Here is a 19,343-nt window from a genome sequence, read left to right on the forward strand (position 1 = left end):
ATCATCCTATTGTCATCAGTGAGATAGCAGAGGATCTCAACATCGATTCAACACATATTTCTTTATGTTTTTGTTATGAAGCGATTCGTACTATAATCGGTGAATCATTTGCAAAAAACGAATGGAATAGAGGCCATAGAGTTGGTCTCTTTGGCAGTTATTCCTTGATTTATACTCAGTTGGCCATTTCTAAATGAACAGAATTACTCAGAAACATCATCTATAGCGTTCAAATTTATTACCAAATTAATGGTTTGATTCTACTGGTATCTGGTGAATGACATGCATGATGTCCAAGAACAAAATTTGGCTCGAAAACGTCTGATCTTCTCGGAACTTTTCAAGAGCCTATAGAGCGTAGTGATGTTACTTGGGAAGGTCTAACGGCTCCAGTTCTTGAACAAACTGTATTATGTACGCTTTCAATCTCGACGTAAAATGCACCAAGTCGTTCCATACGTCAGTCTGAGATGCTGCGAAAAGTACCTCTACTTGGATCACCCGTTATTTCTTCTTGAAAACATCATGTATAAGATTACATCATTTACTACATATGTATGAAGGCTAAGATGTCATGAAATATCAATAGCGATTAAAGGAGTGCCATTTCGTACCCAAAGTTCTTGTGACGTATAAACTTATTTTCTGGCCAACAACTACTATAACATCTATGTTTACTGTTATAAACTGTTTCACATATTTGTTGTAACAATAGAAATGTTACACATCTTCAAGAAACTCATTAAACTCAGCACGGTATTCAAGGAGGATTTTATTTGTAGAAGAAATTTATTTAAACACGCAAACTTCCCGCGACTTACCGGTGAGCAATGGCGTCAGTTAAACTTCCTGTGACTTTGTGTCCCCGTCACTACTGGCTAATATTGGTACGAAATGAATGCAGCAATTAAAGTTATGCCAACATTTAAATCACATTTAATGAGGTAACAATAAAAAGGCAAAAGCAATGAAAAGTTTTGGAAGCGCTCACGCTGCCACCCAAGCGTCAGGCTAGCGGGCTCTCGGGCAGTTAATGTCATCGTGCCAGCTGTCGTGGGGGCAGCTCGTAAATTAGCTCCGCGATAATCAAACATCGTAAATCAGTGAAATTGTGCCCGTTGGACCGACCCCAACCGACCCGAAAATAACTGTACGTTCACCCTCTCTACAGCGGCGGCACATTCCAGCTGTACTTTTGAATCCGCAGTCGATGCCGCCAGCTACACGGGGCACAGGTGTTGAGTTCACGCGCACCGTCACGATAATTTTGCAAAAATATGCATGAAAAGGTAAAAAAAGTATAAAAATAAAGGCGTCCAATGTGCGTGGAGAAAATGGCATGCGAGTCTTTTATTTTTGTCATTACATTTAATTATTTCATTGCCTACAAAAGCGACATTTATGATTAGCCTTTATTAGCATTTTAAATGCGATTCGGCGGCTCGTTGAGCAACTTTTATGCCGTCTAATTAATATCCTCGTCGAAGGTGTGAGCCACAGAGAGTTCATAAGTTTTGTATGCTCAAACCAGGACTTCAATATGTGGTTGGCTTTGGGAAAGTCATGAAGATTCCCATTTGAATATGTGTGACGAAATATAGAACATATAGATCCTCATATTAAGAAGGCTAATTTCAATAACAGCCGATTTGCTATTCCCATGGCTTTCCAAAGGTATGACTACCGAGTTATTTAAATCTCAGTCTAACGAAAACTGTAAAGTTAAGGAAAAGCCACTTTGAATATTAAAGTAGGCCTTATCTTTTGTCTCATTGCATGTGTTCCAATGGGACAGTGACTCGTTAGAACTCTAACAATGGCGATATTAACCTTAAAAGAACAAAGAATTAATGACCGCAAATTTCAACCAAAATATTAAATTATGGAAGCACCATTCATAAACTGTCAATCTCTGAGGTTGTGCCGTCAACGATCAGTTCAAACTGAAAAGAAACATGTACTTAGCCTTATAAAGGAACAGCGAGCACTAACTATTCAATATATGATTTAAAAATTTTTCGGAATACTTTTCTACACTCTCGGCAAAATAAATATATTCTTGCCAAGACGTACGCAGGCTAGACCTGCTATTGTCAGTAGGCGAACCATTTCTAATAAATTTTTGAAAGAGGTTCCATACATTATCTACAAACCCTCCTTTAAGGAACCGTCGCTCACCCTGGAACCGGTGGAGATTCTGCTTTTTTCGGCGTAACCCCCAGTTTTCTTCGCTTTCCAACATGACGCAAATTACATTGTTTACGTTTATTGGGCTAACCAGGTCTTCTACGGCGTTGCGTTTTCGTTGCCACCGCATATATTTAAAGAAAGTTGTTTTCTATTGGGTCGTTGTGTAGGCATGACGGCTCTTCGATTTTTCACATTTTATTTGTTTTTCTAAATATCCGTGGCCTTACGCCGATTTCCCCTTTGCCCAACAAATTGCTGCTCCATACAATAAGACGCTGTTGGTTGCCAATCTTAAGAGCTATCTCTTTTCTTTTGTGGGCCCTGCTAAGATGAGAGGTGATTTTCGCTGCCTTTCCTGTGGCGTGCTGAATTTTCATCCAGAAAAGTAATCTGGGGTCTAGGCCTATGACTAGCTAGCTTACTGCTTTTTGTGGCCTGAGAATATGTTTAAATAGTCTTTCATAGACCTTACCCGCTTTGTCGGTAGCTAATGGCAGGGGTTATCTGAGATATCCTTTTTCATTGCTGATTAGGACCAGTCGTTGTTTCCTCCAGACTTCAGGAAATATTTCAGCGTCGAGGCAGGCGTTGTACGTATTTATTAGGACTGTTGGTCATTCTGTGATTGTATTTCTGCTTAGATCCCGTCCGGGCCGGGCGATTTGGTAATTTTGAGTTTGCGAGCGCCCAATTGCGGTATCTCGAAGGTGAACTGGGGGATTTCTGAACATCTTATATCCGGTTCTGATTCACTGAATCCTTTTGTCGTATGAGGGAAAGAGTTGGTTTACGATGCCATCCATTTTAGAAGCGTTTAAAGCAGGTGTTGAATACTGACAGGTGTAAGGAAATATTTGTACATATTTAAAGAAGAACCGTGAAATGTTTAAAAGAAAAAAAATTTTTCGAATTAAAAAAATCTTCTTCTCCACTGGCGGCGGAGAAGTCGCTGAAACCTAAAACGGTAATTCTTGACTACCTACAGCAGAAGAAAACAACAAAAATTGACAAAATTACGACGTTTAAAAAATAAAATTGAATTTTACTCAGAATTTTGAACGTTTTTAATTTGCAAAAAAAAATATGTTTTAATTAGATGAAAAAACTGGTACAGAATATTCAGAAAACCATTGATTGCGACAAGATAATATAATATACATAATATAGCCTAGAAAACACAGTTAAAGATAAATATACTGGCTGAGCTTATTGAACTGAGCCTTTGGAAAAGTCTACAACTCAAAAAATATTTTAGAAACTCTTTCAAAATTTTGGTGCATTATTTTGAAAAGCATAGACCGTTAATATATGCAAAAATAAGAAAATCAATTTTTTCGAAATTCATCCAAAACCTTTTCCTAAACTTATTATAGCAACAAACCCTTAAATACAAACAATTTTGACAACAAATTATTTTAAAACATTTTAATTACGTCTTTAAAACTATAAATTCGGTCATATCTACATATGTATGTATGTATACAGCTATGTACATACATATGTAGGTGTACACATACAACTTGTAATTTATATCTCATCAAAGTTTTTATCGTGTTAACCAAGTTTTACACCTTTCATAATGCTTCACCCTATTTAAATTTTCCCCCTATTTCCGCATAATCTATCACATATCAGTTTTAGTTGCATACTTTTTAGAGCAACTTATCGAACTAGCTACGCAAATTAGCCAAGTTCATTAAGATGCCCACTTCCAGCAGCTACGAATGATCTTTTCCTTTGAAAGCTTTACGAAGGAATTTGCTGCAGTCAGTTTATTTTTTGCTTGCGTATAGGTCGGTCGGGTTTGTGTAACGAGTGTAGTGAGTGAGATAGTGTATTAATATAATCAAATATTTTGCTATGAAAAGTGTTAACAAGTGCGAAATGTAGTATATGAGAGTGTTTATAAAAAATAATTTCGACAAATACACCGTGTTAAGTGTTTGATGAGGGAAAAAAGATTGTGCAAATTCGATGTGCTGCGCAGCTAAGTGACGTTTCACAAAATGGCTGCCGGAGAGAGAGTAGCTGCAGCTTGCTGTGATACGGCAGAGAACATATACGTTTCGTGGATGCGGCTACTCACCGTATTTACAAATTGATGTGCATATATTAGTACGCATGCTAGCACATACATATATGTATACATATGTACATATGTAGGTGCATGAGCGAATTGTAGGGTGAGTCAAGTAATTAAATGTTGCGAAAATATTTATCTAAGCATATTTACAAGTATATTGTACTTTATTTATTATAAATATATACATATTATTAAAAAACGAATATTTGATAAATAATTTAATTAATTCAATTTTAATTAAAAAATTCGTAAGCAATAGAAAAATATTAAAATGAGAACAAAAAAATTAAAAATGAATAACTTTCAAGCGGAGAAGTAGTAATAAATACTTTACTGCATCCGGATTGAAATACTTATTATTTATTTATGTAAATTGATTTTTAATTCCAGCTTCCAGGAATTAATAAATATGTATACGTGAATTTGGTGTACTTTTAAAGGAGGAATTATGAGAGATAGACGGTGTTAGCCTCTTAGTTCAGGCTTCCGTCAAAAATATTGAAGTTTTATTTTGTTTTAGGAACTTGATTATCCAGCATTATCATTATCATTAAGCGTAATATTAGTTGATAAAAATCACATAAAACTTTTTCGTACAAATATGAAAAGGTATTGTAGACATTGAATATTTTAATACTAAAAAATTTAAAAATAATATAAATTTAATTTTAATTTAATTGAAATTTATTAAAATATATTAAAATAAAAAAACGTGTGCTCTTCCGATCTAAAATATATATTTGGAAAAATGTAAATGATATTAGTTAAAATTTCAATTTTAAATAAAATAATTTAATTTTTTTATTTCAAATATATATGTTTTATTTTAGAAAGACCAGATCATCCAGCACTCAGCGATAACATCAAAGAACAGGTTTCGATTACAAATATAAAGAAGTCATTCTCAAAGATTGTTAGTTGAATATAACAAAATGTAAGTTTTTTATATAATTTTTTTTTCAAAAAAAATTACTTAACTTCTTTCCAGAACCAGACACCAACTATGCAATTGTGGGACTGAACAACATACACAAAATATAATAAATCTTCGATTAATGATAAAAACGCCGATTACAAAAATTATAAATAGATTTCTTAAAAAATGTTCATCCGGTTAGTCATTGGTAAGTTAAAAAGTTCATTTTACATTTATAACTATTTTTTTTTTTAATAACATGTTTTCATGTTTATATATACATATTAAGTATACAAAAAATTTGATTTTTAATAAAATATTGCCAATTAATTAAGAAAAAAAACATTTTAAAACGAAGTTTACAAAATTTTTACATATAATTTAAAGTTAAGTGACAATGAAGGAAAATTTAAAATATAAAAAAAAAATTGTAAAAGTTTAACGAAACTTTTTTAATATTAAAGAGACAGCTTACTTTTTTCGAACATTTTGTGTTCTATAAAAAATATGGTAGTTAAAAAATTTAATTAAAATGAAATTTACAAATAGATATTGAATTGTAATTAAATTTAGATGTAATTCAATTTCAAATTTTTAAATTATTTATTTTTTTAATGGTTGATGCATTTTATAAATATTACAATTTTTATCAACACAGTTTTTCTAAATCAAAATATATTAAAATTTTAATTGAGAAAATTGAGAAAACAGAATTTGCATCGAATTTCATATTCAGCTTATTCTTAAAGCTTTTTCATTGAAAAATAACTTAATATTACAACTGTTTTAAAAAATATATTGTCAACTTCGTAAGAAGTAATTTAACAAAATTGAAATCAGAGTGGCTTTTGGCAAATTAATCCACTAAAAATTTAGTATTCAACTAATATATTGAAATTGCCCACTATAAGATGGCCACAATATTCCAACCGTGTCATTTCTTAAACTCCAATCGATTTTCGAATTATTAGTGCAATTGACTCAAAGCAGCAGAAAACAATATAAAAAGCATAACTCAAAAGTGCACATGGATGCTCATACAGTAGTACATAACCATACATATGCCCAGCACTGGCAATAAAATCATATTCCATAAATTGCTACTAACAAAATTCAAGCAACCTACAGCTTGCCAATAGCTTCCAAGCACTTTCCATGCGTGTCTGTATGTGTATATGTGCGTGTGCGTGGATTTAAGAATGGCAATTGCAGGCGCAGACATTTTAATGTATCTGCCTGTGTACCAACAGCGACAGCATCAATTTCAAAGCAGCATGCAATTGTCAACAAAGACCACACAGCCACAGCCACAGCCACTTTTGCCTTTCATGTTTATTCATAAATATAGAGCTCCCATACAGCGCTTAGTTGAATGCAATATCTGCTAGTAAAAGCAAAGTGCCGCCGAGAGCCATGCCAAGTGATAAAAGTGAAATAAAATAAATTGTCAAATTCAAAAGTTAAGGAGTTTATATCTGTTCTTCCTAGCGTTTATGTGTGTATAATCATGTGCAATATCTATATACATACATATGTGTGTATTTTTGCCAAAAATCTGCAACCCAAAGAATTTAAACAAAAGAGGAGCTCAGTGTGTTGCATGCTTTTGGCATTAAACAGAAAGAGCAAGCTAAGCAGGATATCGGGTATTATTGGAAGCAAAAGCTGTTCTTATATGTATATATTTTTAGTCTATATAAGAACCAAATACTATGTACTGTGGTGTCATATTTTTAAATATTTTGTTGCCAAGAAATTTCAAAGATGTTTTCTCTCGCTCCCTTGGCCGTTGTCAAGTGCAATATTTTAGCGCTACAAAGCCACTGTCAGTTAGCATATTTTAAGGTTATGTTGAATTTTATTCTAAGTTGTATGAAGGACGCTTGCAAAAGCATGAAAAATACCCATTAGTCATATAACGTTTTATATCGAAGAAAATTTGTTAAGTCTTTCTAAATCTGAAGTACAATTAGGTAAACTGTTGATTTTGTTCGATTCACTAGTTGAATTGATATGTTCGCAGAAATTAAGTCGGATCTAAAAAAATTCATATCTCAGTTCAATTGCAAGCATGAAATTTAGTTGATCTTAGTATTTTGCAGAGATAACCTAATTAGAATATAAGTATTTTGATATCACATTGTCTACAAGATAAGGCTGAAATGCGTTCTCAAAATGCTCACCTGATTAATTTATGTAAGCGTCTAATTATCTAATACCTGCTCGTATTATGTCTTTAAATTATTACTAGCGAATGAGCTGAAGTATTTTTCTTATTTAAGGTATTTTTTTAGATCTCTGCCTACCTACTATCTCACAATGTGTGGTGGCAGACGGACTAATTGAGTTCAAAAACACATTTTTCTTTTTCATTGAGATAAACTTTCCTTCCTAACTCATATGCAACCTGATTTCTTGAACAATTCAGAACTAGAAGCTCTATATTGGTTTTTCTAAGATCATAAATGGAGAAGATTTCTCTCTTTTATCGTCCTATACGGCTGGTACTATAGTTTCAGTGAAAACAGTGATACGTGAAAATTGTGCAGTTCGGGGACTTTCGAAACAGTTTTTATAATAAATAAGCTAGTGATTTTTGAATTTTGGCATTCGGATACTTCTGTTATCCTCGTTGGATCACCTAACATTTCTTGGATGAAACATTTTAAGGGACTGCAGCTTATTGCTACACTGAGTCTTCGCTAAAATTGCTATGAAGTTTGTAACACCCAGAAAGAAACGTCGGAAACCATAAACAAATAATCTTCTCCTTTATTGGCGTAGACACTACTTACGCGGTTATTGCCGAGTTTACAATAGCGCGCTAGTGGTTCATCCTTTTTTACTGTTTGGCGCTTATTGGAAATTCAGACTGTAGCCAGGTGCTTCTGCACTCTGTTCGAAAGATCAGATGGATAGATACACTTTCCTTTTACTCTGCCTCCCCGGGCGGGTACTGCGTCGAATACTCTCAGAGCTGGAGCGTTTTGTTTCCATTCGGATGCATGAGATAGCCAACGTAGCCGCTGTCTCTTATTTCGCTGAGCTATGTCAATGTCGTCGTATATCTCGTACAGCTCATCGTTCCATCGAATGCGATATTCGCCATTGCCTCTGTGCAAAGCACCATATATCTTCCGAAGAACCATTCTCTGGAAAACTCGTAATGTCGACTCATGAGATGTTGTCAACGTACATGCCTCTGCACCATATAGCAGGACGGGAAGGATGAGTGATTTGTAGAGTTCGAAAGAAAATAAATATTAGTTGAGTTGACTTAGTACCTTCGGGCTGAATTATCGCTGTAAGCGCCATTTGGATAAAACAAACTGGAACATTTCAATGATGTCCGAAGGTGACCCATTTTATAAGCAATCGCCTTTGAAAATTCCTAGTGAATGTAAATTAGTTCTCACGACGAATTTCATGATAGTAATACTGAAAATCGTCGGGTTCATCTAAAATAAACAATATCTCGTCTGTAAATATGACGGATTTTCACTCGGTATCCCAATAAAGCAACTTTTCAGCAAACGAAAGGCGCGCCAACTTATACCTAAGGTCCCGGTGCAATCTTCATCTATGTATCTTTCTTATCTTACGTTCTTCTAAAATACCAATCGCATGATTTGTCAAACTTCTTTCTATTTTATTAGGATGGTCGGCTAGTTCGAGGTACTTTAACATAGGTTTTGGACAATTTTCGATCGCATTCTTGATCATTTTCAGCCTCGTAGCAAGTTTTAGTATGGTCATTCTAGTTTTTTTGAATGCCAATAAGGAGGTTGTTACGTAGGTTGCTATATACATATATTTCTGGCCTAATAATGTAAATAGGCATATTTATTAACGAAAATGTTTTTTTTGCTTTTTTTTTATTTTTATTTTTTTTTTGTCGATTGCTGTTTTGTTTCGGGCTCATACGCATAGATCCATGATTCGTCACCTGTGACGATCTTATAAACGTCTATTAAAGCACCGCGATCGTATTTGTTCAGCATTTCTTTACACCAATCCACACGAGCCTTTTTTTGAGCGATTGTCAAATTGAGCAGGATCCAACGAGAACAAACCTTTTTTACGGCCAGGTGTTCATGCAATATCGTATGTATGCTGGTGGGAGAAATGCATAGGCATGCCTCTATCTGAAAGTATGTTACATGACGGTCTTGCATTATCAGTTCACGTACGGCATCGATGTTTTCTGGCACAACGGCTGTTTTTGGACGACCTTCGCGGAATTCGTCTTCGAGCGAGCGTCGGCCACGATTGAATTCGTTGTACCAGTTTTTCACAGTGCTATAGGATGGTGCTTCATAGTCATACACACATTTTAGTTCATCGATGCACTCTTGTCGTGATAATCCACGTCGAAAGTTGTGAAAAATGATCGCACGAAAATGTTCACGAGTTAATTCCATTTTTTGGCCGAGATGAATTTTTTAATTCCCTGTAAATAAAACAATTCACGATTAAAGGACAAAACGTTCTGAGTGATGTTATGCTAAAAAATGTCAAACTTTCCAATGGAAATGTCAGATTGCACCTGGCAACACTTAGTTTTGCCCTAGGCCAGAATATATATAGCAGCCCTCATACCTCATGGCATTTCTGTATAAAAATTTGCATTTCTAATATATTGAATTTCCCTTTAAAACTTTCTTCAACTCGCGACAATATATGTAATCTCTCTTTCAACTTATTTTCATATGTATTTAAATATATGTATATTTATTTTATTTCACATTAGCTTATGATAATAGTTATAATATATAATATATTGCAAATTCACATATAATCATTTAGCTGCCACATTATTATAATGGATCGATATCGGTTTCTTCTATTGTCGACTTTCTAAATTGCAAACGATCATCAATATCGATGAAATATGTCGGTATGGAACCGCGTCCTTTAACAAATGTTACGCCTCTGTACACACAATGGATGTTGTGAAGTGTCAAAATGTTGGCCGTTTCCTCAGTGACTTGAATTAGGTTAGCCACGCCAGTGGAGTCCATGCGCGCCGCCATATTCACAGCATTACCCCATATATCATAATGCGGCTTAAATAAGCCAACGACACCGGCCATAACGGGACCATTCGCTATACCTTATGTGAAGCGCAAGTCAATATGTTTATTTTGTCATTCAAATGATTTAAGTACTTATTACCAATGCGTAAATCGCCAATAACTTGACTTTCGCTGTCGTGATAGAAATTATTTTTGTTGAAATTGTCCATGGCACGCAACAGACTCAAACCAAAGCGCGCCATTACGTAAACGACGTCGTCATCGGTGATCGGCTCCTCGCCATCATTGAACATGCGCACCGATCGGCGTCGAGTGGTGCCGCCGGTCGTTGAAGACTTATCCGCAACAGCGCCAAATAAGTCACTAATGTTTGCTGTCCTGTTGGCTTGGTGTTATGCAATAACAATAACAAAAAAATTAAAATTAGTTAAATCAAATTTAAATACAATCAAAAATTTGCTTACCCAAATGATCTCTACGCCAATTGTAGGCGAATGAGAAAGCACTCGCGCGCTGTTCTAGCGAGCCTCTATGCCCTGTGCCGGTGGTATTCAGCCCACAGGCCGCCATATACGTCCAGCCGGCGACTTTGATTTTCTCAATTTTATGCACGCCTTTGAATGAGCTTAACTATATATTGAAGATTGTCCAAGTGATTATTAAGGGCTACAATATAGAGCAGCTTACCACTTCATCGAAATCGCAAATGATTTCGTTCAAAACTCGCATGCCGACAACTTCAATGTCGAAATTCAGTATGGTCGCAAAGATGACAGCCACATTCGAGTATTCCTCGTAGTAAAGCTTGTTGGTCAACTGATTGTCCATATAAATGTCGACTAAAACAAAAAATAAACTGTTTGAGTGCTAAAAGTAAAAAAGGTTAGGTTGGGTAGAGAACGACCGAAAAATATCTTTCATTACCGAGTCGAATCGACTACCAACCATAACACGGACTATTTTGCCCCAACATTCTCAGTTTTTAAATTAATAAATACTAGTTGCACTTGATAAACTTTCTAGTTCTATCTAAAATTCTGGATCGGTGGCGCTGTGCTTAAAATTCTGGTAAAATAATTTTTTTTAGGTCTTTAGACCAAATAGTTTCATCATTAAGCTTATTGAGATGTTATTATACTTATGTAGATCTTCAAAACCCTTATTACTAAAGGTTGCCAAAACTGCTTGTTGATCGACTACCCATAATTCCCTTACTAATCAACCTAAGAAGCACATAAGAAACCTACCTTTGAATGCACAAGGTGAATATCGGCATACCTGAGCCTCAGTTTTAAAGCATGATTGCTAAGTGAGAAGAGATAAGTACCCTCTAACCCAGCCCGATTTATGCTGTAAGGCTACAAATTCATTCGGACGCAAACTGTATTAGTTGTATAGAAGAAGGTGAGATGGAAACATTAAAGCATTTTCTCCTTCATTGTTCAGCTTTTGCAATGACGAGGTAGAAACATCTCGGCAGTTATAACCGCTTGGCAATTATAGCGCTTTGTGGATTCATGTGGGTTCCTGTGATCAATTGTATAGGAGTTCAAGGTACTACAACGGACCGGATTTAAACTGCCCGGGTGAGATACTTGATATTTTAACCAACTTGACTTATAGATTTTGAGATTTTGGAAAACATGTGAAATATTTTTACCCCCAAGATGGTATGAGAGGACTTTATACGAGCCGTTGTCAAAATCGGACGATGGGCGTTGCACCGGTCACTTTTAAGTAAAGTCACATTGCAAAAACATTTCATGAATAGTACCTTTGAAGGATGCCACCCTAATTCCAGAAATTATGCGAATCGGGCCAAAACAGTTCAAGCCCCTACATACCGAATATGTTGACCCCAATAATATAGTTGACTTTTGACCAAAAATATTAGTGAATGTGAGAGATATATAACTTAAATGCAGAGAGAATTCTTTCCTAATGATAATAAGACTGAATATTTTTGTGATAAAAACGGTTAAAATTGGGTGAAAATTTAACCTAGCCCCCATATACCTAATATAAAGATTTTCCTACTTCCGGGTGACTTTATACCGCACATATCGGGAAATATGTGAGTTATCTTAATAAAATTGATCCTTAATAAAATTTATCCTGATAACGGAGCGTCTTTGTGCTTAGTATGAATAAAATCGGGTGTAAACTCGCTCTTGACCCCATATAACTAAAAAGGTTTATGTATCTGAAGGTTTTTCCCTAACTTAAATGCTTGCAAGTTGCAAGAGTATGAAATAGTCGGTTAATACCCGAACTTAGCCCTTCTTACTTGCTAAACATATATTGGATTTATCAAAATTTTATTAAATCAGAAAATTCCTCACCTATATGCGATGGCAAAATATTACTGACCAATCGGGAAATCGTCTCATTTGTTAGTTTAGCATTTTCTTGTTTTTTCTTCAATTCTCGTTTCCAACTAAAAAAAGGCAAATAAAAAGAAGAATATACAACAAACACCATCTAAGGCACTTTCACTTAACGGCACTTACTAATAATCCACCCTGGAAATGAACTCTTTTTGCCGACTGATCATGTTGATTACGATGAGCGTCAGGACGGACACAAATATATGCGAATATTCGGGATAAAGATGAGTATTACAACTCAGGCTGCGTTCGTAGACAAAGTCATACAAAACCGTTACGATAATTATGTAACTAATGAGTGTGAATAGGCCAACAGCTATTTTAATAATATAAGTTATGCCCGAGAATAGGAAATTTAGAAACAGATTCATAATAATGCACTCGGTGACAGCCTGAAAATATCGTTAAGAATATGAAAACATAAAGATCACTGAATATCAAAGAAGCACGCACCCAAGTATTGAAGCACAGTATATCCCGGGTGCCATCCTCAAAAAGCAGAATCTCGATTTCCTGATTTTCAATTTGAAAGCGATCGCAATCTAACTGATTAAATGTATATTAGACGAAAAATGATTTAGTCTCACATACAATCAGTATGACAACCTCTATGAATTACTTTGCTTACCAGTTGTATTAGTGTATAACTTAACTGTAACATTAAAATGCCCAAATAAATGCAAATGCGTACATTGAAGACCCTTTGCGTGAATTCGGAAAGTCCATAAATCCAACGACTGACTTTATTGCGCGGTTTCATGTGAAACCAATTTTTTCGACAGATCTCCCACAATTTCTTGTACCAGACCAAGCCCAGAACTAACAACATCAATATATTTCCAATAGCCACTAAGACCCAAAATTTTAGGCTTTGTCTGAAAATGAAATTTGAACCGTTACGAGTATATGAGGGAGAGTATTTTAACTCAGCTCACTTACTTGGCATTAATGGCCTGCATGGCAATTGTACACAAAATAATTATATATGAAACCAGCACGCTGTACTTAAGTTTAATATCCGGTTGGAGCATGTAGTTGTGTTCCCAGCGCCAATTCTTGAAACACATAAACCACCAGGAGAAATTCATACGAAAGTTGTGCTCTTCTCGCTCGAAACGCGTGAGATGTCGCGATTTTCCGAAGAATATGCGATGGAATCTGGAAATCGGAAATGATTATAATGGTTTAAGAGTTAGAGTGGTTAAGTTTCTAAAAGAGGACGTAACAAGTAAATCATGAAGCCAAGGAAAAATGATATTATACAAAACAAAAATAAACAATAACAAGTAAGTAAGGGCTAAGTTCGGGAATAACCGAGCATTTGATGCTCTAGCAACTTGTATAGTTGAAAGCCGGGGAAATACCTTCAGGTCCTGGCAAGATTTGTATTAAGTAATGTTGCAGAACATTTCAACCTAATTAACTCAATTGAGATATTAGTGATATAAACTCAGTCAAAGCTAAATTGAATATATGCCTTCTATGGAGATTACTTCAACCAAGGAATGAGAAGACCCAACTTCTTGCTAACCTAATGAAAATCATTATATGTAATATAAAAGAGTTAGGGAATATGTGAATCAATTTCGCACATTTTCAACATTAAAGTATGGTACATCCAATAATATACTTTCATTTAATTTTGCTGGATATTTTGCACTTTGACCGATATGTATGGTGTGGTTGCCTTTGAAATTCTTATATCATTGTTATCAACTTACTTTATCTTGAGGTCTCGCATTATTCTGGTAGAACACTACATATTTTCTAATGATCCATTCTGGTCTCTTCTATTCAAGTTCATAACCCAATTTGTCCAGCTGAACACAATACATTTCAGAATTAATCGTGGTATGATCAGGCAAAGGCACAAAATAAACGATACTTTGAATTACCGTCAAACTTCTCCATCCTTTTTGGACAGTGTTTGCTTGAACTTTACATTCTTCTGAACCTATTTTCGTGACCAGTAACAATGCGTTTCAAAAATGGATCACCTCTTTGGCGTTTGATGAGAAAATCATTGCACTTAATGCGCCAAAGCAAACTTCGTTCTGTAGAAATAAGGTTAACACATATGCCTAGCTTTGAAACTAGTCCTATACGTTTCTTGTGCCTGCGAATGGTCGCGTTAGACAAATTTAACCTTTGAGAAAGCTCTTGTATTAGGTTTCGACGATTTGCATAGACCAACGACTTTATTTTATCCACATTGGCTTCAAGAAACCTTCCAGGAAGGTCCCGGAAGGAAATTTTGCGAACCAATTATGGCATTGGCGTTCGGTCAACTCGTCTTTATTCGTCGAAATATTTTTGTCTAGGTTGGTTTGACTGTCAGTGACACCTATGCCAAATGTCACATCAAAATAATCATTACGTCAAGTGAATTGGGCGATTTTTATGATGAATGAAATTAATCCACAAAGAAGTTCTATTTAATTTTTTGTTCAGAATGTTGGAAAAGCCTTCGCGATAATTATCACCAGCAAGTGTTTTTGATTGGTAAAAATTATTCAAAGGAGGTCGAGAATGTCTTGACCACGAACCCCGTCCAAGACGGCAATTTACAACAACTGATGATCAAAACGTTAATAATATAAAGAAATTGGTGATTCAGATTCAACCATTAACAGTTAGAAACCTGCCTAGCATTGTTGGAATATCGAAAGGATCAGTAAAACCATTTTAAAAGAAAGGTGACAATCAGGTCACTCAACGTTTTCAAAAAACAGCGTCGCGTTAACGTCTGTAAAATAATGTTTTTCGACTACCAGGATATCATGAAAAGTGTTATTACTGGCGATGAGTCTTGGATCTATGGTTACGACCCGAAAACAGTCGATCAATTGGCCGAATATCGCGGCAAAGATCAGCCGATGCCGAAAAACCACGTGAAAAAGGTCAAATGCCAAAGTAATGTTGAAAGTTTTCTACAATTATTGAGGTGTGGTGCACTCCGAATTCCTTCCGACTGGCCAAACTGTCAACAAGGAATACTACGGGAGTAGCTGTAATACCGGCTTTCCTGGAGCGCCAATGCACATATATATGTAAGAAGTTTCATAAAGATATCTAAATTGTTACTCAAGTTATCGCTTGAGTAGACAGGCAAACGGACAGACAGTCACCCGGATTTCAACTCGACTCATCATCCAGTTAATTTATATATGTATGTATATATAAACCTATATCTATCTCGCTTAGTTTAAGCTTATACCTACAACCATTAGGCGAAGAAAACTATTATAGTTTGTGGAAAGATGTTGCAAGAGTATAAAAAGTTTAGATAATAATTCAAATCTAAGAAATGTTGCAAAAACATTGAATTTCTTGGTGCTCACTGTAAAGTTTCGACCGGAATGCTCGTACTCTCCCGGCGCATCTCCATATCCACCATTCTTTGTATTATGTCACCGGAATAAACGGTTTTCAGATCCTGCACGACAAATATAAAATCGAAACATTGGTATAAACTAAAAACATAATACTGAAATATTAAGCTAAATCATACCGCTGCCGATCCCAGTGGTGAGCCCTTCAGAAACGAAAACCTACTCATCAGTGTATTATTTGATATCGTCTCCCTATATTTAGTCTGTTATGAACAAATTCAGCACAATTATTACTAAATACAATAAAATCTCAAAGAACTTACCATTGGAGGCGGTATAATCAGATACGTACGTATGCTGTGTTGTTGTAATAGTGGATCATTGATGGCCTTCTCTGTACCATCTTCATATTGGAATTCATCATCTAAACGTTCGAGTGTTTCACCGCTAATGTGTACACGACCGGGTACGCCGGTATTCTCCAAACGATTAGCGATCTCAACATCTTTCGAATAAATATCGAATTTCCATTTAGTGGCGCCAATCACGCCCGATAACACGCTACCCGAATGCACGCCAATGCGTATGTCCATTTCCAAGTCCCTGGTATCGCTGTAGCATGTAACATGTACATATATATTAGTGTGTTACCAGAAATTTTACAACAGTTAAGGCTCACCGCTCCGTGTGGATCTCCTGTATCATGCGTAGACCAAGACGCACACAAGCATTGGCGTGATCCTCATTGGGTATCGAGACATTCGCCACACAATAGTAGCAATCGCCCAAAAACTGTATTCTCAGCACATCCAAATCCTGTAAGGGATTAAGTTCTCTTGTGATTAAGTTCTTGAGTGAAAATTAGTGGTGTAACTACCAGCGCTGCATCATCAAATCTAACGTAGAGATCGTGTAGCGTCTCCACCAGTGTTTTCACATCCACAGTTGTGGTTAGTTTGGTATAGTTGACCATATCAGCGTAGAGTATTGTCACATCGTCGTGTGTTTCAATGAAGAGTTTTCTATATAACAATCTATTTCATAAAGAGTAGATAAAAAATTACTCCTTTGTAATTAAATTAAATTTTTATCACAAAACTATCTTTTCAGACTATTTTTCTAGAGAACATTATAAACATCATTCTATATAAGTATATAAAGCCTACACTAAAGAGAAGTTAAAAAATCCCTGAAGATGAGACATAAAAAGTTTATCTGTTTAACACAGTATCTGAAATCCTATTGCTTAATAAGCTTTACTTCGCCCCAATAGCGTTCAGATCAATTCTCTTGAGTCAAAGTTAGAGACCCCAACATTTGCCAATGGCTTCTCTATAGCTATACTAGGCAATCGATGCATTTTTTTCTCTTCAAAATTCGGCTTCCATGAAAGTTTCCTATTCAGGATGAGCCCTAGATATTTCGTATACATTCGCGGCAGCGGTGCCGACAGGATCTTGTATCTTCTAGTGAATAAAACCATCTCGGTTTTATTTCCTCACCCTTCCAAATCAAAGATTTTAATTCAAATTCGGGAAAACTTGACGAAGTAACTGAGTTCAGTAAATTTTAAAAAATTCTAATAGTTAAAAAAAGGACCATAGTTACTTCAGCGGTACTAAAATTCATAAGAATATAACAAATTTTATTTTAGAATGAAGAGTTATCACCAACACTCTATCCTCTAGAAAATTTGATGCAAACTCCATAATATCTTTAGAAAGAAGTTGGGACATTGGCATTCACTCAAGTGCTTAAAAGTGCTGGACACTCTCAGCTGCCAACTGAGCGCTCAATCGTGTTTATCGAGAGCGCCGGCATATATTTTCTCTTCAGCATTCATACTCACTCTGCTTCTCGCTGGAAAGACGAGCGTCTGCGCGAAGTTAAACTCGTGCGTGTTAAACGCAATTTTATATCCTCCTCTATTTTATCAGCAATTGGTGCCGGTATCATGCTTAGTAGTAATATTTTCTATGCAAATGGAAAAATTATAATTTAAAAAACACGAACTTTTGTGAAAAATCCAGTTTTTTTATAAAGCACCTCTTGAGTTTTGGCAGCATGGAGCAGAAGATCCTCTTCGACACACTCACGCTTGTCTATGAAGGTTTGCCTTATCACTATTTCACGTGGTAAGCGAAAAAATAAACCCAATAAGTTGAGCCCCACCATAAACATGATTTCCGATATGATTTTCTCTTCGTCCATATTGGTGCCGCCATCAACTTTCATGCGATGCGTTATCGTCAGGAATAATACAACATAACACAGTGATATTGTAACGCCCAAAATGAATGGATGACGATGATTAAAAAACGGCATATATATGTAAACTGAATAGATAATGAAACTATAAAATATCGGCACAAAGATCTCATAACGGGTGACGGCATGAAACACCGGCACGGTTATATCTGCAAAGATGGATAAAAAACAACACGGATTATTTGTAATTAATTGTAATTTCATTTGCATATTTCTATTTCTTGACTCACCCATTGCCGTAAGAAATATTATTGACAGAACTGCTACATAAATAATCCAAGCAAATTTCGTAATCGCCCGCTTCCATATGCCTATATAAATTACCACGACAGACAAAATCGTGAATACCATATAAATTGATATGTCAGTTGCCGCCTGAAATCGAATTTATTTAGAGAATATTTCAATAATTATTTTTATTGTGTAAAAAAATTCATTCAACCTCGTCAGAATTGACCAACAGCACACAGTAGATGACCGTTATGGTGATGAGTACCGTCAAAAAGGTGGTCAATTGTATTCTTAGCAGGCGCGCCATGTAGGTTTGGTAAATCTTCTCCACGTCATATTTGCGGCAATATTCCTGCAAAAAAATTTCAGCACCTTTTACCTACAGTCCATTTAAAGTTTATGCTTTGCGTCTTACCCTCAACACACCTAGCTCATTTTTGCCCTTGAACTGATGTGTCACATCGTCTAATATTGTGCCAACATTGACCGAAGCTTTACGATTACGATCGTAAGGTGCATACATCGCTTTGAGAAAAATTAAATTATAACGAAAAAATCATAATGACACTCTCAGCTGATATTATTGATAATTGAATTGTCGTTCGCTTTTCGTTTTATACTATTCCTTTCATATTTGACGGAACACACTCTCTATTTCGTTTAACAAGTGTTTACATTCATGCTTACGGAACTGTAAGAGTATAAAGTTTTCGAAATACCGACTTCGAATAAAACAAGAAAAATGTTAACTTCCACCGCACCGAAGCTATAATATCCTTCATAAGAATATTTTTCACAGCAAATTAGGATTTAAAAAAAAATTTATTTTTATTTATATCGATCAATATCGAAATAATATTCGTGAAGATATTCCGTACTAGGATTTGAGTTTGAGCGGTC

The 19,343-nt window shown here is 35.5% G+C and overlaps 2 protein-coding genes across 3 annotated transcripts in view; one reads left to right on the forward strand and one right to left on the reverse strand.

Moving 5' to 3' along the window:
• LOC120772988 overlaps positions 1-5,337 on the forward strand; it is a 111,226-nt gene extending 105,889 nt beyond the window's left edge. For both annotated transcript variants that reach the window (XR_005705118.1, XM_040101902.1), the window contains exons 3-4: positions 5,104-5,207; positions 5,262-5,337. The gene's annotated coding sequence lies outside the window, so the exon portion shown is untranslated. The remainder of the gene's footprint in view (positions 1-5,103; positions 5,208-5,261) is intronic.
• A 4,669-nt stretch (positions 5,338-10,006) lies between these two features.
• LOC120769981 (adenylyl cyclase X E-like) lies at positions 10,007-18,966 on the reverse strand. Its single transcript, XM_040097056.1, is given in 19 exon segments — positions 10,007-10,302; positions 10,365-10,610; positions 10,672-10,855; positions 10,913-11,064; positions 12,568-12,662; positions 12,736-13,004; positions 13,066-13,158; positions 13,241-13,487; positions 13,552-13,821; positions 15,954-16,048; positions 16,124-16,207; positions 16,268-16,556; positions 16,624-16,760; positions 16,822-16,978; positions 17,794-17,918; positions 17,991-18,361; positions 18,443-18,587; positions 18,655-18,795; positions 18,859-18,966. Coding segments are annotated over 19 exon segments (3,504 nt in total).
• Between the last annotated feature and the right edge of the window lie 377 nt (positions 18,967-19,343).

Source organism: Bactrocera tryoni, chromosome 3 (assembly GCF_016617805.1).
Source record: "Bactrocera tryoni isolate S06 chromosome 3, CSIRO_BtryS06_freeze2, whole genome shotgun sequence".
NCBI lineage: Eukaryota > Metazoa > Arthropoda > Insecta > Diptera > Tephritidae > Bactrocera > Bactrocera tryoni.